The sequence below is a fragment of the Equus asinus genome, chromosome 12, assembly GCF_041296235.1.
Source record: "Equus asinus isolate D_3611 breed Donkey chromosome 12, EquAss-T2T_v2, whole genome shotgun sequence".
Classification (NCBI taxonomy): Eukaryota; Metazoa; Chordata; class Mammalia; order Perissodactyla; family Equidae; genus Equus; species Equus asinus.
Window position 1 is genome coordinate 50,308,475 of NC_091801.1, and position 22,295 is coordinate 50,330,769.

Below are 22,295 nucleotides of genomic sequence, written 5' to 3' on the forward strand. Positions count from 1 at the left end.
GCCAGAGGGAATAAATTACCTCATTTTTCCTAGATTATATGAAAATAGTTCCAGAACTATAAAGGATATGACTATAAATTAACAGTACTCACTTGCTGAATCAGTTTTATTTCTTCATCACCCACCATACAACTCTCACCAAACTCTTCTCTGAGAGCTTATTAGAAATCAAGGATGTGTGCAGTCTTTAAATTGAAAGGGTTTGTTTTGTTACAAGACACAAAGCAAAGTTCCTATGTTTAGCTTCAGCAGATTTACTTAGCATGGATTTCCATGTAATTTTTATCCCTTCCATATTTATTACTTAGCTCTTATCTTTGCAATCTACTTGAACAGTCTCTGTTCCTACTCTAACTGCATTTTTCTTCCCCTTGTAAGTCACTTTAGATTCTTGCTGGAAGTAGGTTGGTATAAATACATATATAGTTACAATTTACATGTACACATTCAACAACATAGAACTACATTTCCAGCCTGAGAAAAGTAAACCGCAAAAATGACACAGAGGTGAAAAGGGAGCCATGCCAGACAATCACCTAACTGAAACATTTCATCTTCTCATCAAACTAACTGAATTATCAAAGCTATTTCCAGAAATATAAAGCACAAAAAGCATAAAGAGGGAAGGTCAGAGATGGGGGAGAGAAAGAAGTGTTGAGGGGACAGGGGAAAGGAAGGAAAAATGGATGGATGGAAGGATGGATGGACAGATGGTTGTCGGGGACAGAGTTAATGAGAAAGTTGGGTAAAACGACTCAGAAACTAAGTTGGCTAATGAGCGTCAGGGACTTGGACTTAGAGGCCCACTTAGGCCCTCTCGCCGCGTCTCACTTTGGTACATAAAGACTGACTGCTAAATTCCTATTATGCTAAATTATTATTGTAATAAAATGTTCTCATTATTTGCATTTTAGTCCAGTCAGACAAGGGGCATGGTATGTATCTCTTTCAGGTTGTACCCAATTCTCTACTAGCAGAGAACCAGGCCTCATGGACCCACTCGGAATATCCAAACGCACTGGGCTCGCTCACCCTTCCCTGATCTGCAGAACCTGCCTGTTCTCTTTGTAGAACAAGACCGTTTGTAGAAGCTTCCCCTTGCTCTTTACACTTTACATACACGAACTCATTCAATTCTCCTAACAATACCACAAGGTAAAAACCATTATCCCCATCTCAGAGATGAGAAAACAAAGTCCCAGGGAGGTTAAAGAATTTGACCAAGGCCAAACAGCTAGTAAGTGGCAGAGCCAGGATATGAACTCCAGCAGCCTGGCTCCAGAGTCCATACTCAGCAATCACTCTGTGTGACGTCTTGCAATTCCCCAGAGTCTCGTATCTAATTCTATTATTGTATTTTCTCAAAAGTACTGACATAATTTTTCTGCCTTCCTACAAAATTTTCACCCTAACACCTAAGCAAAAGGCTTAATAGATAGTACGCATTTAATCAAGGCTACTAAATTAATACTGATTGAATGACCCTCACCTCTATCTTCATGGAGCTTTTAACATCTTTATGGTAATTTTCAATTACACTTTTCTACTAGTTTTGACATTTACCTCAAAGAATAATTCATGGAAATATCTAAAGTTTAAAGTAGCCTCAAATATTTTCAGTTCAAGATTATACTGGAAAGGCTTAAAGAAAATGTTCCACCATTAAAGGAGCTTTATTAGCCTACAAAATGATGAAATTTTGAAGAAGTGAGTGTTCCCCTAAATGGGAAAGTCAGTACTAATCCAGATAACTTATCAACAGAATTTCACATGTACCCTAAAAAAAGGAAGAATGAAAATTCACAGATACTAACCAAAATCACAATTTAAAAACACTGGATTAGGTCATTTCTGAAATTAAGCTGGAATGTATATTTTGACCAAAAAATAAAAGACAGAGAGACTACTTCCAAGTAGGGCACTGTGCCACCCCACCTCCCTGCACTCTTCATCCCCTAGCAAGCCTCCCCCAAACCTCTTCAGGGCTCACTACCCCCAACTGTGAAGGACCAACGTGGTACTTATCCTATGCACTTGCATGACAGTTTTGTATACTGTCCTAAAGTTACCTGAAGGTAAGGTCTTTTTTTCCCTTAAGGACTTTTTGCATTCTCTTTGTACGTGGAGCATTGAGCTCTGCAAACAAGCATCTACTGGTATTTGTTGATAACTGTGATCCTATTCAACAGCTTAATCAGGCTTAAGCTGTTTTCTTTCCCTGAATTAAAATTTTTGATGTCTAAATTTCAATCACTAATTAATAAAAAGTGGTTCTTTTTCAATGACAAGATTTTAAATTAGGTGTTTATCTACTAGGAAAAAAAGGTATAGGTAGGACATACTTTGTTTCACATACTGCTATTCCTCCTTCGTTCAATGTCTAAACAAACCAAGGAAATAACATACTAAGTAAGGTCTGGGGCCAGCCTGATGGCACAGCAGTTAAGAGTGCACGTTCCACTTCAGCAGCCTGGGGTTCGCTGGTTCGGATCCCAGGTGCGGACATGGTGCCACATGACAAGCCATGTTGTGGTAGGTGTCCCACATAGAAAGTGGAGGAAGATGGGCATAGATGTTAGCTCAGGGCCAGTCTTCCTCAGCAAAAAGAGGAGGATTGGCAGCAGTTAGCTCAGGGCTAACCTTCCTCAAAAAAAGAAAAAAAACTAAGTAAGGTCTGTAGAGTGTCAAGATTTCAGGAGGCACTTAGTAACTACCTCTGAAAACAAGCTGTACCTAAAAACATTCCTATGCATAAAGGCCAACAAAGACTGGCTAAATCTAACAGAGGGTACCCTGGCCAGGGAAAAAGTTTGCTAAACTTGTACTATTCAAAACACTTTATCATTAACCAAAAATACTACATGATAAAGAAGTCTAGACTAATATGTATGTGATGGTACTATTAAAACAAGATTCGTGAGTCCTCTATTATTTCCTACCAACTGAAGTAGACACAGGCCTAATATGATCCAGGCAACAGAAAGAGGAAACACAGAACAATGTATTAAAAAAAGAAACAAAGAAAAGAAAAGGAAAAAGCCCAGTGGTTTCAATCACCTTCTGCCATTGAAGTAAAAGTAGAACTTGAGACATTTCCAGCTTCATGGAAATAAGTAAGAGAAGGCAATTCAGGGAACGTTTGTCAGCGGGCAAAAACAGAATAACCTTCTGCTTACAAAAAGAGTGATTAAAATTCATGTTCCTTCTTGCATTCAAGCTTTCCACATGAGCTGAATGCAGAGGAAAAGAAATCAACTACATCAAGATTCACAATAACTACAAAAAATAAACAAATTCAGAAAGTTAAATAATATTTTCCTTTAACATCCCAATTACAAATTCAACTTCAATGAAAGAAAAGAAATCCCTATTAGAATCTCCCTATTTGCTAGAGATTAACCTCAAAGTTCTTATCTTCTTTTACTTTAGTTGTACTTAAGAAAATTTCCTACTGGCTCAGGAACTAAGAACAAACAGGCACTCCAAAAGAGATGAAAAACACACAGCGTCCTACAGGAGCCGTCGAAGACAAACAACCAAGCACCTGAGACGACGAAACCTACACGCCATCCATCAACAGGACGCACAGGCTCACTTGTGGCCAGGATGGATTTTTTAAAAGAGTCAAATCAACTTAAATTCTGGATGTTCTCTAGAAGCCAGTCATTGTACTTCTCCTCAGGATGCAGAGCAGAACTCCCCCAGTCCATTCCTGTTCAGCCTGTTCTGAAGTCTCCCACAGCATTTAGAGCAAAGGCCTGTCAAAATTCGCTGTCAGCAAACAGGACAGCTAATTTATCAAAGAAACATGGATCCTAATCTTGCCCTGACATGCAGGCTTGTGTCAACGACCACAAACTTGCCCTGCAGAACTGGGGTCCACTTGGCATTACAAAACAAATTTCTACCAAGGGATATACCATCAGTTACCGGAGTAATTATCACCAAAAATAAAGCCCTGAAGCAGAATGCTCATGTGTTACCTGCAACTACCATTTCAAATTCTCTGATTTACTTCATCACGTAGAAAAAAACTGCACCACCAAACACATTTTATTAAGATGACTCATGCGGTGCCAAATAAAGATGCTCTACCTATATTTTGAAACAAAATAAAAATATCACTTTATGTCTGTGTGTGTGTTTCTAATACGTAATAGTAGTACAAAATCTGAAAATCACCCTTGAGGGGGTGGGGGGGTGTGGAGGTGGAATCCATTTAAATGGAAAGGGAGATTTTTTTCCCAAATACCTTATCAGGCCACCACTGCAAATCTTCTCCTAGAGACACTGGACTTTGTACAGGCGTGTTCTTCTTATCCACATTCGGCTCTCCTTCCTTGCTGGTAGAGCCCCTTTCATTATCAAATGAGGCTCCGTCAAGCCACCTTCGTTCACGTAAACGTAAAACGGACTCACGTTCACGCAACAGCTCAGAGTCTCTCTCTAAGGGAAGAAGGAGAACTGGTATGCAATTGGGTCACACCAGTGGGATAAAAGTAAGCCACTCTCTAGTAAAGACCCTTCAGGATGCAACTAACAGCAGTTTATCTACTCACAAAAACTTAATGCAAATGTGTATCTAATAAGCCTGACATGCAACATTCAAAACATTAACTCTTTCAAGAAAATGTATGAAAATTATAAACTAGTATCTTTAAGAACTATGTAGAGGCAGATTTTTCTGAAACCCAAATACATGTTTTTAGAGCAGAACTGCTTTATTTTAAATTGGACTTTTAAAATGGAGTTTAAAATTTCTGGCTCTGATTACTCATAACTTTTTTATCTATTCAAAAACGTGCATAAATTAGAATTTCAACACATTAGATACATAAATTTTTATAAAACAAGTATTTGTTAGAAAGTCTTCAGTTACTAAAAAAAAAAAAAACTACACATACAGGAAAAAACACTTGACAGGGTTAAACTACAAACCCATTAACTATAAAACTTCTGATAAAGCCCTGGTTTAGAGTAATTTTAGAGGCTGGATGTTTATGGATAAATCTTATTTAAAAATTTTTGAGAAACTAGACAGGCATTTTTTTCTCTTAAGAATCTTTATAGAAAGATTTCCTTATAAAAATGCTTACTCTGCAACTGGCCTACGAACTCTCTAAAGCCAGTTTTTTTCAGCCTGCTCATACCTTATGTTTTGAACAGGTAATCAAAATTTACTTTCCAAGACCTGGATAAAAAGGACTAAAAACAATATTAAGTTGAGCCATATGAAACTGCCACCCATGCAAGTCAAAAATGGTCAAGTACCAGCAATTTCATATGGTTCAAAGTAAACAGTGCCAAGAGAGAACGATGATCTACAGAAAAGCAAAACGGAGAAATTTAGAAGGAATTATTTGTGTTAGATATTGAATTTTTGAAAATGTAATACTTGATGCATTTAAGGCATACTTTACTATACATTTATTTAAAAATTTTTAAAGCTATTACATAATAGGTTCAATATATTAAAAGATCATCATAGGTTTCTTATTTTAAAATTCTGCTTTTAAGTGTTAGGTGTTTGCAGCAAGGTCTTTTCCAGTTCACTAATGATGAGTAAATGATTCAGCTGATTCTTGTCTATTATTTGAATCAAGCAGTTTGACATTCCGGAAGGTAAAAATATTGACTTAATAAAAGTTAAAATGCAACTAAATCTATACCAACATATACAGAGGAAGTCTTATATTTGTTATGATTTCAAAATCTTCTTTCTAACCTCTACTATGTACTATACCTAAGGATTTCAAACTTTTGGAAATAGCATTCTACTAAGCTAAACATTTCTATATATTTATTATTGGCCAATCCCATTCTAGTAACTTTTCTCCTATTTCACTCTTCCATCTAACCAGGATTTAACATGAACAGAATAATCACTTTATTTTAATCAATTAAATTAAAGAGACATTTTCTGAATGCTGCATGTCACTGTAAAGTAGAATTCTGCTTTTAGTTCAGAATCCATATTCCTAATTAAAAACATAGTTAGGTAAGTCATAACCCTTGGTAAGTATTCCACCATGTAGATAAGAGCATCTCTAAAGTACTATTGCAGTCTTCAAAATCAGTAATAACTAGTTTTAATGCCAAAGCATCCAAAAACACTAATAAGTAATGAGTTTATTCCTGTAATATTAAAAGTTCAAATATAGTGAATTCTACCATTCTCTCTCCATACAGTCAATGATCACAAAGAAATAAATGCAAAATTACCTCGAGATGAGCCTAGCCTGGAAAGCGATGAACGACGAAAAGAAGGGTAACCAAAATAGCTAATGTCTTCAGAAAACATGGCATCCGCATCAATAATGACACTTGGGTGGGCAGAATGAATGTCAGCATCAAGAAGAGACATAAGATCCTCTATAAACAGAAACAAATACGAATAAAGCAGATATAGACAAAACATCTGTAGACCAACTGAAAGCTCTCTGAAAAGTAAAATAAATTAAAATCAGGGACTGACTACTGACATAACCTGAGAAAAAAAGCAACAACTATGCAGGAAATAAAGTTAACATTCTTAAGAAAGATTTTAAGGAACATGAAATGGATGATCATTGCTTGGGCTACCTACTAAATCATAAGAAAAAAGATATGTCTTTAAGATACTTGCGACATCAGAGAGATAATACAGTCAAAATCTAAATACAGTTATTACACATTCAGTAATACGGGCATCAAAAAACACATTCCAGAGCCACCTATGAGCAAGTGATAAAGCCATGCACATATATCCACGTCTTTATTAGGACCAAACACAAATCCACTGAGCAAAAACATTTCTCCGTTTTCCCTTAAAAAGAATTTTACAATCAAATCAAGCACTATAGTGAGAAGTATATACCACCTTGGAAAGAACAGTGAGAAAATCCAATGTACTTTAAAATTCCATTCCCTAGGCAAAAACTCTCTCCCCCTAGAGATGAGAAAACCATGATGGTGATCCACCAACCTCCAGGCAAATAAGATTCACTGGCTGTATCATCCCCATCGTCTCCATCTTCATCATCCCGGCTAAGTAAATTATTTACAGCAAGGTTTACATCAAGATTTGTTCGCTGAAGCTCCCGAATAATGACACTTCTGGATTTGCCTTGTAAAACAACTTGGGCCTGAAATTATAAAAAAAAGAGTGCTATGCTAATTTTCTTTTGATAAATTCTTTATGAAAATCAGCTTCCTAGGATCAATACTTCAGTATCTCACAATTCATGATGAGTCATGACTACAGCCCCACTATGTTCCATCAAACCTCACCTTGTCCTGTTGTCTTACATTAAGCCTTCTACAAGAGCCATACCTGTGAAATCAGCTCCTCTGGAATGACGGAGGCTGGAATAACTGGCTGGGGCTGACTGCCCAAAAGCCCAGACCCTCGATCCCGTCCGGTCCGAATGACTCGAGTCTGTCGGCGGGAATCGCGAGCTCCAGCTGACGACCTACCAGAGGACCCTCCTCCACTTCCACCGACTCCAGAACTCCAGCGACTTCTAAACAGTGGAGAATTTATAGAATTAAATGCACTTTAAATCACCATTCTGAAAAGACTGCTTTGGGTCTCATTCTCATTCTCTTAAGCTAAGATAAAGCTATTTGTCTGATATATATTTTATAGTAGTATTTTGATAGAACAAGTTAACAGAACTGACCTTTAAAATAACACTGTTCCCATTTTTTTAATGCTTATAAACACATTCACTTTTTAGAAAGAGAACAATCACACTTTTGCATCTTTTAAATAATTTTTTAAACATCCACATACCAAGTATTTCTATAGTTACAACTCTAAAAAGAGTTATAGAATACATCTCACCTTTGCATGAAAGACCCATCAGACATAACTACCAACAATGTGCTACACAAAAAGTAAAATTCATTGAGGACTCCAAGTGCTTTGCATGAAATAAAACATTCATTTACAAAGATAGTAGCTCATTAATATTCAGCACCATTAACCTCTTCGACTAAGGGGAAGCCAGTATTTGAAACATTCATTAATTTTTTCTTAAGTATGGGAAAATAACTTAGAAAGGGCATGTCTACATTTTCACATATTGCCCCAAACATGAGAATTAAGAATCTTCTGGCCCTGGGGCTGGGCCCGTGGTCGAGTGGTTAAGTTCGCGTGCTCCGCTTGTGCGGCCCAGGGTTTTCACCAGTTCAAATCCTGGGCGTGTACATGGCACCACTCATCAAGCCATGCTGAGGTGGCATCCCACATGGCACAACTAGAAGGACCCACAACTAAGAATATACAACTATGTACCAGAGGGCTCTGGGGAGAAAAAGGAAAAAAATAAAATCTTAAAAAAAAAAGAGAGAGAAACAATCTTCTGGCCCTGTGGCATAGTGGTTAAGTTCAGTACGCTTCACTTTGGTGACCCGGGTTCATGGGTTCGAATCTCAGACATAGACCTACACCACTCATCAGTCATGCTGGAGCAGTGATTCACATACAAAACAGAGGAAGACTGGCACAGATGTTAGCTCAGGGCATATCTTCCTCAGGAAAAAGAAAGAATCACAACCATAATGCAATTGTTTTTCTGCATTCAATCAGATCTAAAAGATAAAGATCACACAAATAATGTTATTAGCCTTTAAATTATGACAGTGCTGGCTCTCTTAAAAATGAATCTACTATGTACTTAGAGATCATTCAATCTAGAGAGAAGTACTTTATTCCCAACTCCTCTTCATTGCACTCACCTAAGAGTGAAACCTTCAACCTCCTATTGCAAACAGATTTAGTTTAAATTTGATCTTCCAAGCCTTTCTTTTTTCCCCTTAAAAATGTTTGAATATACTAACCACTAACAATGCTCAAATCAATACACAACAAACTTCTTGGTCTCTCTTCTCACTTAACTGGAAAGCCCAATATCTGTCTAACCAAACAAAACACTTTACTTACTTATTTCTTTCTTTTGCTAAGGAAGATTCGCCCTGAGCTAACAATCTTCCTCTATTTTTCAGTATGTGAGCCACCAGCACAGCATGGCCTCTAACAGAACAGTGTAGGTCCATGCCTAGAAACCAAACCCGGGCCACTGAAGCAGAACGCACTGAACTTAACCACTGGGCCACCAGGGCTGGCCCAAAAAACACTTTTTAAATAGTTGCCTCAGTAAAAAAAAAAAACTCCAGGGGGCTGGCCCCGTGGCCGAGTGGTTAAGTTTGCACGCTCCACTGCAGGCGGTCCAGTGTTTCGTTGGTTCGAATCCTGGGCGCAGACATGGCACTGCTCATCAAACCACGCTGAGGCAGCGTCCCACATGCCACAACTAGAAGGACCCACAACGAAGAATATACAACTATGTACTGGGGGGCTTTGGGGAGAAAAAGGAAAAAATAAAATCTTTAAAAAAAAAAAAAAAAAACCTCCAGAAAACCTGGTGTCAAACTTCTTCCAGGTTTATCAAAATGAAATGAAAATTTCATTTATTACATATTATTTTGAGAATTATCATACACGGTTATGTTAGTTGTGTGCATAGGACCATTAAAAGGAGATACATCACATTTTAATAAAGACCAGAGCTATGTTTCCTATTAACAGCTCTAGCACAGAATGAGTTAAAAAGGATGCACTCATCTAAATGACCTTCCTCTGACCTCAAAATAAACTTAGGTCAGCATAAAAACAAAAAAGCAAAGAAGGTAAGCATCTTGGGATCTCAATTTTTAAACCTAACTTTACCAAGAAAGCAGTGTCAAAATAAGAAAAATGTTTAAAACCTTCCTCCTCTCCTTGAAACAATTTAAATTGCTTCTAGTTATATTCCTCTGATCAGCCTTTGAACACATGCCAAGCTGACTGATTTGGCATTACCTAATCATCAATTGGGTAACTTCAGAAAATCAAGAATCAAGGTATAAAATGAGCTAAAGTGAAATCATCTGGCTTAGAATTTGTATATTATTTCTTTAGTTTGATAGCATACCAATTTTAGATAAAATCTAAGAAGAGTTGAATATCTAGTTTAAAAGGTATATATTTCATAAATAATTTAAAAAGTAAAAATAAGGTACAGAATTCCAGTTATAGAATAAGTAAGTTATGGGGTATAAGGTACAGCATGATGACTATAGTTAATAACACTATATTGCACATGTGAAAGATGCTAAGAGAGTAGATCTTAAAAGCCCTCATGACAAGGAAAAAGAATTTTTTTTAACTACATGTGGTGATGGATGTTTTCAAAACTTACTGTGATCATTTCACAATATATACAAATATGGAATCATTATGCTGTACACTTTAAACTAATATAATGTTATATGTCAATTATAACTCAATTTTTAAAAAGTAAAAATAACTTTAGTAAAGCCTGTAAGGTTTAGTTACATGATTCTCAAACCTCACTATATTAACTCAGAAAAAACTACTAAATAGGTAGTAGTCTTTTCTAAATAGGATACCAAAAAGGAATAAATGTTAGATATTTTTTACCCAAGATTAAGTCACAAATTAGACAAAAGATGGTATCTTTGAAAATTTTAAATAACACAAATGGCATAATAAACGCATGTAAAAATCAGACATTTTTAAAAGGTCAAGAGCCCGGGGTAATGGTAGTTAGCCTGTGTGGGTTATTTTTATCCTGGTGGCTCGCCACGAGCAACATGCGCTCCAGCCCAGAGTTCAGGAGAGTTTCCTCATCCCATCCCTAGCTGATACTGAAGACGATCACTCAGAGCGTACTACAGGCGGTGGCCCAGACCAGCGCAGGCCATCATCCGGCCACAACTTACCCCAGGGTGTTGCCTGCCAGCCTGCCCAGAGTCTCGGAACCTGAGAGAAACCATGGGGAGTCGCTTGTCCTACCAGGCCTCGATGTCCTCCCCGCCCCCGAGTTGCTGTTCAACTTTGACCTGGGGAAAAACAAGAGGTAGAACAATCACAGGACAGTCCCCAAATGCCAGGAACAAGCCTGGAATCCCAGGCCTCACCACTCCAGGGCCTACGGTGGGAAAACACTGCCAGTCTAGTAATTCTCTCTCACTCCCACTGAGACGCACACTTCCTATCAAAGAACAAACCCAACAACCTGCAGCCTCGTAACAATCCAGAGTTCTTTCCTGGATGAAACTGCTTTCATGGTTTGCTTGCAAATGCATCCTTTAGATTTTTAAAGTAATGATGCTTTCTTTAGAAAGAATCAATTGAAACTCATCATACAGTATCTAGCAACCTTTTTTATATGCCATCACTTACAAAGACCAAAATTTTAAAGACCCTGTCATTTTCAAGTATTAAAAGAGAAAAAATGTGATCTAAAAAGTCATTTCAATCAAAGAACAGATCTGACTCAGGACCCACTAAACACATAACACCATTCTTCTGGCAACCTATTTCTGTTAAGCGATGATCCACTCCTCTGCTACTTCTAATGCTAAATACTTCAGCTGAAAATCACTGCTTGCAGAAAAATTAAAATCAAACTACAAAGTAACCATTTCACTCTATTTTAAACCTACTTTCTACAATAATGCTTTTTTTTTTTTAACTTGAGGGTTACTAAAATCAAAACACGAGTTCAATATAATACCTTTTAAGAGCTAAATATTAACTAAATAGAAAGGACATAACGTCTTACCCATCATTATTATCAGGTTTACCCAATTCCAATCTGTCTGGCTGTACTGAAAAACCGATCCTGCAAACTCTACCATCCTAAAAGCAAAGAAAGTAGAAGAAATTTCCAAAGTAAAAATACATAGTATTAAAATGTGAACTCATTCAACAAACAGATTATGTATCTATCACTGTCAATTCAGAAGACAACTCCCTTCCAGAAGGTGCTCATACCTGAGTTGGGGAAATATGATTTACATACACTATCAAGAAAGCAGTACAAATAATTTAAAATATCTCAGTCTAACAGAATTTAGAGTAAGGAAATGACTGGATATCGTGAACTTCTGCATTCTGTTACTAACTGGTTTCAAGCTCTATTAAATCCTGTAAGCTTTCTCTGGACCAGAGAATTTACACACGAAGGAAATGGACCTGGGTGATCTCTGAAATAACTCTTGCAAGAAACTGCTGTTTTCCATGGTTAAAAAGGAAGGCACATGATGACACACAGTTGTATTTTAACTGTTCATTTTCATTTCTCTATTTTAAACAATTTACCTCAAGAAGAAAGGCAGCATGATTTGGTCCCACCACACACTGTTTAATAGTAGCCTGTTCCAACACATTCAAAGGGGGATGGCTGGAGAATTAAAAAAAGAAAAGTATGCAAGTAAAGTTATTTTTAAATGATAAACATATCCTAGGTTTTTTTTTAACCAATTAAGAGAAGAAAAAAATAGGTGGCAAAATGGCAAAAATTGTTTTAAAAAACTAATATTTTGAAGCAATCATTGAAAATAATAATTATGATATCCCCAGTTATTACAGCTCCTTGGCATGCTAGATTTTATAAAAACTAGTATGAACAGAAACTATACTTCAATTGACCCAACTCATAAAAAGTAGATATTTAGATTAAAATATTCTCACTTTTTTTTTTTTTTTTTTTAAGATTTTATTTTTTTCCTTTTTCTCCCCAAAGCCCCCGGGTACATAGTTGCATATTCTTTGTCGTGGGTCCTTCTAGTTGTGACATGTGGGACGCTGCCTCAGCGTGGTTTGATGAGCAGTGCCATGTCCGCACCCAGGATTCGAACCAACGAAACACTGGACCGCCTGCAGCAGAGCACGCGAACTTAACCACTCAGCCACGGGGCCAGCCCCTAAAATATTCTCACTTTTTTAAAGATTGGCCCTGAGCTAACATCTGTTGCCAATTTTTTTTTCTTTTTTTCCTTCTTCTTCCCAAAGCCCCTCAGTACAGAGGTATACATTCTACTTCTAGGTCCTTCCAGTTCTGCTATGTGAGATGCCACCTCAGCATGACCTGATGAGTGGTGCCAGGTCTATGCCCAGGATCTGAACCTGCGAAAGCCCGGGCCGCTGAGGCGGAGCACGTGAACTTTAACCACCTGACTGGCCCCTAAAATACTCTTAAATAGCTGCTGCCTAAATATGAGTTCTTTCTCCTAATAAAAAAATTGTTCTTTGTCAGGAAATTTAAAATATCTTAAAATTCTTACCTGTTTAAATTATATTTGTTCAGTTTCTCTGAAACTTCCCGTAACCTTTAAAAGCAAAACAAAACGTAAATAAACCACATGTACAGATCTTTTGTAGAGAAAACAGTTCTGATGGGTACTTGTACCATTATTTTGAGGGTTTCTAACAGTAGTATACATAAAATTTGCTTTGGCAAGAATGTTTTTTATACTATCTTTGATTTCTGTCCCCCAAAAGATCACAAGTTAACTCTACAATCCCTTCCCTCACCATGCCATTAGCAACTTAAATAATATTTTTTTAATATTTTCTTTTTTGTTTTTAAGATTTTGTTTTTTTCCTTTTTCTCCCCAAAGCCTCCCAGTACATAGTTGTATATCCTTCGTTGTGGGTCCTTCTAGTTGTGGCATGTGGGACGCCGCCTCAGCGTGGTTTGATGCGCAGCGCCATGTCTGCGCCCAGGATTCGAACCAACGAAACACTGGACCGCCTGCAGCAGAGCGCGCGAATTTAACCACTCAGCCACGGGGCCGGCCCCTTAAATAATAATATTAATCCCATTTTACAAATGAGGAAACTGAGGCTTCTAGAGTTTATATAACAAAAAGTGGCAGCAGAGCCAGTATTTGAACCAATGCTCAATGGAAAGCCACTTTTTTTTTTTTCCCTTTTTCTCCCCAAAGCCCCCCGGTACATAGTTGTGTATTCTTCGTTGTGGGTTCTTCTAGTTGTGGCATGTGGGACGCTGCCTCAGCGTGGTCTGACGAGCAGTGCCATCTCCGCGCCCAGGATTCGAACTAACGAAACACTGGGCCGCCTGCAGCGGAGCGCGTGAACTTAACCACTCGGCCACGGGGCCAGCCCCAATGGAAAGCCACTTTTTAAACACTGTGCTATACACGCCAAAAGAGATCCTTGAATGTACACGTATATCATGAAATGAAAATCTACTAAGAATTTAATACAACAGGGCAGAAAAAGCCTGAAAGCCTAATTGACTTAAGACAGGGCTTCAAGTTCTTAAAGGACCTTATGACACAAAACTGTGCAAATTAAAACCTCCATGTCACAGCCAGCCTGGTAATGCAGCAGTTAAGTTCATGCGCTCCGCTTCAGCAGCCCAGGGTTCGTAGGTTCAGATCCCGGGCACAGATCTATGCACCACTTATCAAGCCATGCTGTGGCAGGCATCCCACATATAAAACAGAGGAAGATGGGAAAAGATGTTCACTAAGGGCCAATCTTCCTCAGCAAAAAGAGGATTGGTGGCGGATGTTAACTCAGGGCTAATCTTCCTCAAAATAAAAAAACTCCACACGCATATATATATAAAACAAGGATAACATCTCCTTCCCCACCACCTTTTTTTTTTTTTTGCTGAGGAAGGTTTTCCCTGAGCTAACATCCGTGCCAACTTTCCTCTATTTTTCAGTATGTGGGCCACCAGCACATCATGGCCGCTAACAGAGCAGTATACGTCTGCACCCAAGAACCGAACCCTGGCCACTGCAGTGGAGCATGCCAAACTTAACCACTAGGCCACCAGGGCTGGCCCCAACATCTCCCATTTTTAAGAATACTGAATGCTTAGAAAAATCTCAAAGGCTGCATAACAAAAAGATATTAACTCGTATTACCTATTATGATTTTGTTGTTTCTCTCAAAGAAATAGTCTTGAATTAATATAAAATATCATAATACTCATTTAAACTAGGCACTTTTGTCAACCTAAGGAAGTCATTTTATAATGTAAAGATGTAACCAAATCTTATTCCTAAGCAAGAATAACTTTCAAATGATGCCACACTTAATTTCTCTCCCAGTAAGTAGATACTCACTGGTGACTTTATTCTCACTCCCAAAAACTCCCAAAGAATAGCCTCTGATCAAGTGTGATGTGGCCCCCAACAAAATACCTTTTTGTAGCCTAATGTCGCATGTACTTTTATTAACAAAAACGTGTTTTCACTGATCCTGTAAAGTCAAGCTTTTTCACCAAATCCCAGTTTGCTCATTTACAAGGCACACTTCTGTGTTCCAAGACAAGATAAAACATCCTAAGAGTAAGGCACTATGGAACTCATGAGCCCTGAGAGAAGGCTGACTAGAAAACGGGAGAAAAATAAACTGGGAGGCTCCGTTCTGGGCAATAACAACAGGCTTCAGAAGACCCAGAGCAGAGGCGGGAGCTCTGATCCTCTTCAGCCCACATTTACCACGAGCAATTTAAAAACTTTTCACCAGGACAAGAGACAAGAGAGTGAGAAAATGCTGGGAAAGGTTTTACTTCCCAATACCATAGTAGTGACACTTTCAAAAGGTACTCGTTCACTGGCATACAACTAAACCATTCATTTCCATTCCTTTCTTAGCCCAACACTGTCTCTGGAGCGTTCAGCAAAGTTTACAGCTCCGGATGGGGGGCGGATAAAATCTGTCAAAGTCTTTCAAAACTGGACAATAACTGAGATTAAGAATTAAATGCTGCTTTCACGGCTTCAAATATTCAATACACAATATTTATAAAACTAAAATAAGCTCTGAGGAAATCAAAATGTGAGAAAGTAGTAACTCAAGAACTCAATAGCAAATTTCAGGCTACTTAGGGGATAGAAAAAATGGTTACTGCCATCTAATTTTAAAAACCATTCTAATCTTAAAAATCATGGTAGACCCCTAACCACATCTGAAATGTACACCTATTTGTACTGGAAACAATACCCACTGGAGAGCAAGAAATCTGGGGTTTACTCCCAGCTCATCTACTAACTGGGCTCATTTTAAGCCCATTAGGTCTCAGGTTCTCATCTACGTGGGGAAAGACTAATAAGTCTTCTCTGGTTCTTTTCAGTCCTGAAATTCTTATGAACGTATGAAAAGCAAATACATCAGTGGAGGATGTATATGGAATGTTTATATGGAAATAGCACTTACTAATTGTCATATTCAATTTCATCTTACCCATCTGAAACTTTCACATACAAACTGATTTTACATGGATACTTAAACTGTCTCCCCAAATATCAAATTTTTTAAATTTCTTAAATTCAATCCCCAAAATTTACACAAAACATATCATTCTTTCAAATCTCAAGACAGTTATCATGACTAAATTGGCCCTCTACACACTAGTTTACATAGATCCCAGATGATAGTGACAAAGAAACCTTCAAGCAAAAAAAAAAAGTAAACTATAAAATCAGGAGTATTTGCTTCCCTTTTCCATCACAGTCCTCGACAGACATGTGAACTGCAGAATCAGTGCAGGCCAGGGAGTGCATTCATCTAATTCACTAAGTCACCGAACGTCTCTACACAAGTACTAACACGCATCACTTTCAAGGCTCTTCCTCCAAAAGTTCACAGTGCTTAGTTATTAACTGTATTTCCTTTCATAGCAACATTAACAAAAGTTTTCCCTGTTTTTAAAATAAAAGGAAAATCACGTTAGCCTTCACCAAATTCCATTTCAGAATAAATCTTTACATGTGGTTGTGATGGAAAACAATTTTAAGAGTACAGCGTAACATTACAAAATAACCTCCTAACTCAGCATTTAATCTCACTGAGGGACAGACAGGAAAGCCTCTGTGGGGTGGCTGTAACACACAATGGATAGGTTAGCAACAACGTTTTGACAATCCTTGGTACTCCTAGACCAAAGATTTATTCTATATTCCGATTTAATGACCTATTTTATTCCTTTAAATCTACAGACATTTTACAGACCCAGAGGCTGGAATTTTCTTTTTAAAGCACTAAGGTAAAGTAACAGCAAACTGATGGTAATAGACAAGAAATCAAAGTATAACAGTACCTGCTAAAAGCTAACACATTTCATGGCTGCCCTTGAAATCCCCTATAATTTCAGTCTCATTTTCCTCAAATTTAACATAATAATTTCAAAGATAATTCATCTTCTCACTTATCCTCAACTGGCAAAAGTGCTCAGTGAGGTTCTCCAGTATTATAATTCTCTGCCTGCTCCGCCACACAACAGTCCTGCCTGTTCAGACACACATACCCTTAAACTGAATGAAAACTGATGGATTTCTAGCTGAATTTCTAAGCCTAAAAAATTTAGGCATCTTTAGATCCCTAAAAGGCTCCAATTCTCCAGGACAGAAAGCTATCCCTGACATCCCATGTTCTATAAGATGATGGTTTCCGTATACCCGCAACTGTAAGACAAGCTACACCCATCATGTTCCAGGTTTACCAGCAATCACTTTCATGGTGGAAAATGGCATAATCTGTGCCGAACACATTTCCTCCGGTCTCATTCCCACTTATTTTCAGGCCCAGCTCGAATGCCTCCTTCTCCATGAACTTCGCCGGGTAGCCCTAACTTTCTTCCTACAGAAGTCTACGGCTTCTCCCTTAGGGAGGACCTGCACTGTCTGCTTTACATTCTCGCCATTGGGGTTTCTGTCTCAAGTGGCTTCACAGACTCTAAACAAAGAGAAGATAAAACTTACCGAGTCTTTCTGCACTCTTTCACTTCTTTAGATACAGTTCCAACAGTAAAAAAGGTACAATAATACTTGCATACAATCCATTTCAGAGGCAGAAACGGTTCCTGATCTTAATCTCAACAAAACTAACTCTCCAGGTCTTGCACCTCAAATTAAAGCTTAGAACAAGCAAGAGAAGTGAATATACAGACTTCTTTTCAGATAGCTGCCCATATAACTCTTATAAGCAGACCAGCCAAAATAGAGAAACATTTAATGACTCACTACTTACCCAAAAATCACATTAGCAAACTGCCTTTTAAGTGACCCCACTCCAACCTCCAGATATCCACCCACGGAATAAACCTTTTACACACATATAATTTTATTTTGGAGTAAAGGGTTTAATAATCCATACAAAAAAACAAAAGCCAACAGTCAGTAGGAGTTACCTCCAACACTAAACTTCATAGACACCCACAGAAAACGTCTTCAAACCCACCTCTTGCCATCCATGTGAGAGAAGGCAGGTACTGCCAAAACGCAAGTGCAGTACATTAAAAACCTGTGTCCAGATTATTTTCTTGTAGAAAAAGATACACAGTAGGAATACTTCTGGGATTGCTCCAAAAGCAAACTCTAAATCTTAAAACAGAAAACTCAAAAAGCAATGAAATTGCACATAAACATGGAGCAACAACTATATTCCTATTACTGGACAGATGGTAGAGATAGGAGCCAAACCCACCTCTAACCACAGAACACGGTCTTTCCACTACATCAGCATACACTTTCCTAAGTATGGGCAGTCAGTCCTTAACTGTCACACAGCGTTCTTTTATACAACTGCTGCACCATATTGTACACTGCCACCTCTGAACTGCTTCTTTGCATGCCAAGTGTTCACATTATCACTAACATCAATACATTCAAGCTATCACATAGTGGTCCCACCTGCCAGCCACTGTCGCTGGGAGAAGAGGCTGTGCTTCAGGCAAAGTCGCAGAGAGCATTTTGCAATGGTCATTTACTTGTGCCACATCTAGGAGGCACATCCCCACCCCTACCAGTAAACTGAAAGCCTGGAGAAAGCTTATTAATCCAGTCCAGAGGGCATCCAACCCAAAGCCCCTTTCCACACAGTACTGGAGAAAGTCAACAGCAAACCGCCTAAGGCATGCTCACAGGGGAGCCCCTTTAAGGGGTCTTGGGTGTAAGATGGTCAACTGAGACTTCTCCTCATGCTGCCCTGTGGATCTGCTTTTGTGTAAAGGGATAAAGTCTTTCCCCCTATCTACCCACTCTCTGTTGTGCCTTAAATATTAGGAGCCACCTTGGCCCACGGGGCTGAGGATGGCAGGGAAGAGCCTGGAAGGAATAGGGTTGCCTTGTCCCATGCCAGAAGCACCAGCACATTAGGGATGATTGTCTTCATCTCTGTGCTTATGAAAGACTCTCACTGTATGTCTAAAATTTAACTTCAAGACATTCAATTTTCAGATACACTTTTTTAAATCCATTTTGTACTGCTTCTATCTGAACCTAACCCTGATCATGGGCTCCCCAACTTCGGGATTTCACGGAACAGTAAAGAGGAGTGAGGTGGGTGGAAAATGAGAGAGGCGATATAACTATTTGGACAGCACACACAGAGAAAAAAGAATCACTATACCATTTTCACAGCAAAAACGTAAGAAGGCCATAACCCTAGAATAAAATAAATTTAGCTATACTAAAAACTCTGTATTTTGTCCTTAATTTTCTCCTGTCACAGCTGACTACAGAAAACTTCAAGGTTTAACATTAAGGAGCTAAGGAGTAAGAATATTGTAACGGCCCAACAGGAACTACAGATGTTCCCAGAAACAAAACAGAAGATTTCAAGGCTTTGAGAAAGCAGACCATAAGTTTATTTTTTTGTATCTCCTATGGAAGGGTTTTCTCTAAAAGTACATAAGGATCTCTGTATGTGATGTGAATTTTTCACCTCCTCAAATAAATTAAGAGTCTTCTCAACAGCCTCCCTTCCCAATCCCTCATAATGTATTTTAATGATTCTCAAACATTTTAATCTCAGGACCACTTTACACTCAAAAATTATTAAGGACCCCAAAAAGCTTTTGTTTATGTGGGTTACATCCACGATATTTATAATATTAAAGTAAAAACCAAGAAAATTGTGAATATTTATTTTAAAAATAAAAAACCCATTACATACTGACATAAATTAGCTATATATTATGAAAAATAACTGTGATGGGAGACTGTTTTACACGTTTGTGGACCTCTTTCTTATCAATCTTAACATAAGATAGCTAGATTCTCAGATCTGCTTCTGCATTCACTATGTCACACTATATTGTTTTGGTTGAAGTATATGAAGAAAAGCTGGCCCTATGTAGACAACTTGTTGGACAGGGCAGGAATATTTTAATACCCTTTCCTGATCATTGTAGATATTTTTCTCTGATATTACACTGAAACTCAACAAGTGACAGTTTCTTAAAAGTTGGCTGCAATGTAGAATCTGAAACTCAATCAACGAACTTTTCATATCGTTATACTAAAACCCATTGGTGCATCTTGCACTCTGAATAAATCATTTATCCATGGATGATTCTTTTTAGATATAAAATGGCACAGCAAAGTGGCATGAAGTAGCATAAAGCATATTAAAAAATTTAATACTGTCTCCTGACAGTATTAAACTCCCAAAAAGGACAGTGAGCGTCCGTCCGTCATTCACTTGCCAGTGGTTCTCAGTTGAGGAGTAGGTGGCAGTAGGGGCAAGGATACAAAAGAACCTCTTTAAGACTTACACGCAAAAGCTACAGTCAACTACTAGAAGGAGGTAGGGGGAGCCTTAAGGAGATGTCACAAACCACCCGCCTACGGATGTACACATGATATTGAATCACACGGCATTTTAAATTTTTTAAAGATTTAAAAAATTCTTGGCTAACATTTAAACTTGGAAGATTTCAAGCAGAATTTCAGATTTCTAGCTTCTTTTGAAAAATGAGATCTAACAACTGCACTGGTGACTAGAGGCGCCCTTGTCTGCCTAGTACCTGCAGGCCTCTGGGTAACTGAGCTGGTGACTAGAGGCGCCCTTGTCTGCCTAGCACTTGCAGGCCTCTGGGTTTGAGAGGCTGATACCAGAAGTACTCCTCCCACTCTCTGAACAAGGACATTTCCTTGGCGAAGAGGAATACGATCACAGTTTTATAATTCCAATCTCAGCTTGTACATTGATCCCTAATATATTTTTGCTCAGCCATAAGTCTTAACCACATTTTATTTCTTTAAATTTGATTTGATAATTTCTAAAATAGCAGTCTGACTTTTCTCACTTTTTGCCTACTCAAAAAAAATTATGCCAAGTAGCAAACATCTGACTTTACTCTTGAAAGACCCCAAATTACACAAATGATGGCTTTTGTAGAGGGAAAATCCATCTGTCAGCTTCCTGAATGACAATTATACGTAGGACTTATACATACTTTATGCTTACGGAGATGACAAATGCCAGTTTATATAATGTGTTCACTTTACCCTAAATAAATGATACAGGACATTCACCTTCAAGATGCATTCAAGACCAAAAAGAAAAGAAGTTTCTAAATAAATATTATAAACGTATAAAATGATACAAATTTTTTAAATGGGAAATTCTTGTAACTATTCCCCTTAAAACGGTTTTCAGTTGAAACTGTTCAAAGATTTCTATAAGACTAAGATGAGAAAATTCACGTTACAGAAACACTCTGCAAACTATCATAGAAAAAAATGACATTATACTTACAAATAATTTCTTCTCCTAACCTGGAAAATATTCTGGTTGGAAACTCTTATATATATAGTGTCATAAATAACATCTTTCCTAATAAAATGAAAGGAGACCAAAATCCCAAACTACTGTGCCATTTGAAAGATAAACACATCTCTGAGAAACTAAATGCTAAACACAACAAAATGAGTCATTTTCCTTAAAGCCAAACCAAGAATGTTATTTTCAGCTTCATTCAAAACAGGAAAAGGGAAATACACATGCCAAATAGACAAGAAGAAATTTGGTAGAAAAAATACAAGATATGGCCTTCATCCATTAATTCTTCTTGACAATTTCTTAAGCTCTTCTGTCTCATCTAATTTCACTCCCTAACAGTAAGACTATACATTAATACAAGAATCAAACTGTGCCAACAGACAGGATAAGAAAATTTCTTTAGAGCTCCATCTAAAAAGTATAGCATCCAGGCCAAAATTTCAAGAGAAAATTCTTGGTCTTCTTCACCCTTAGGTCATATCCACATTCGGACTGTCTGCAACATCGTTCATTAAAGTATCTGCCAAATGCAGATAATGTATCAAATCATTACAAACCCAATCTTACCTCTCCATGCAAATCAAATGTCTCAGGAGAAAACTGATGCACTTCACAATATAAATACTGCCATCTGGCGAGTTATTCAGTCCTTGACATAGAACTGTAAACTCAAGTAAAATACCTATAATGAAATGCAATTTTTCCATAGAAACAAGACAATGAGGAGATTATATTCCTGAGCAAGGATCGTGATGCCATTAGATTCAGGAAAGCTTCTTTAAACCAGAGCTACTACTGGATGGCTTCTCGTTGCCCTTTAGCATCAAAGATGAAGCAGCAGTTTCACTGCCTTTGAAACAGCCGTTTTACATTGCTGAGCTGCCAATCCATCTGCCCCGGGAACCACACCTGCAGT

General features: G+C 38.0%; 1 protein-coding gene across 7 annotated transcripts in view; it reads right to left on the reverse strand.

Moving 5' to 3' along the window:
• The window catches only part of UBR5 (ubiquitin protein ligase E3 component n-recognin 5), a 122,879-nt gene that overhangs the window by 69,056 nt on the left and 31,528 nt on the right, over positions 1-22,295 (reverse strand). For 5 of the 7 annotated variants that reach the window (XM_044743868.2, XM_044743864.2, XM_044743870.2 and 2 more), the window contains 8 exons: positions 13,117-13,161; positions 12,152-12,233; positions 11,613-11,689; positions 10,768-10,887; positions 7,313-7,502; positions 6,965-7,124; positions 6,223-6,372; positions 4,253-4,464 (listed from right to left, as the gene is read on the reverse strand). In XM_044743868.2, coding sequence (XP_044599803.1) covers positions 4,253-4,464; positions 6,223-6,372; positions 6,965-7,124; positions 7,313-7,502; positions 10,768-10,887; positions 11,613-11,689; positions 12,152-12,233; positions 13,117-13,161 — 1,036 coding nt within the window. The remainder of the gene's footprint in view (positions 1-4,252; positions 4,465-6,222; positions 6,373-6,964; positions 7,125-7,312; positions 7,503-10,767; positions 10,888-11,612; positions 11,690-12,151; positions 12,234-13,116; positions 13,162-22,295) is intronic. The other 2 variants (XM_044743869.2, XM_044743867.2) reach the window with 1 other exon arrangement.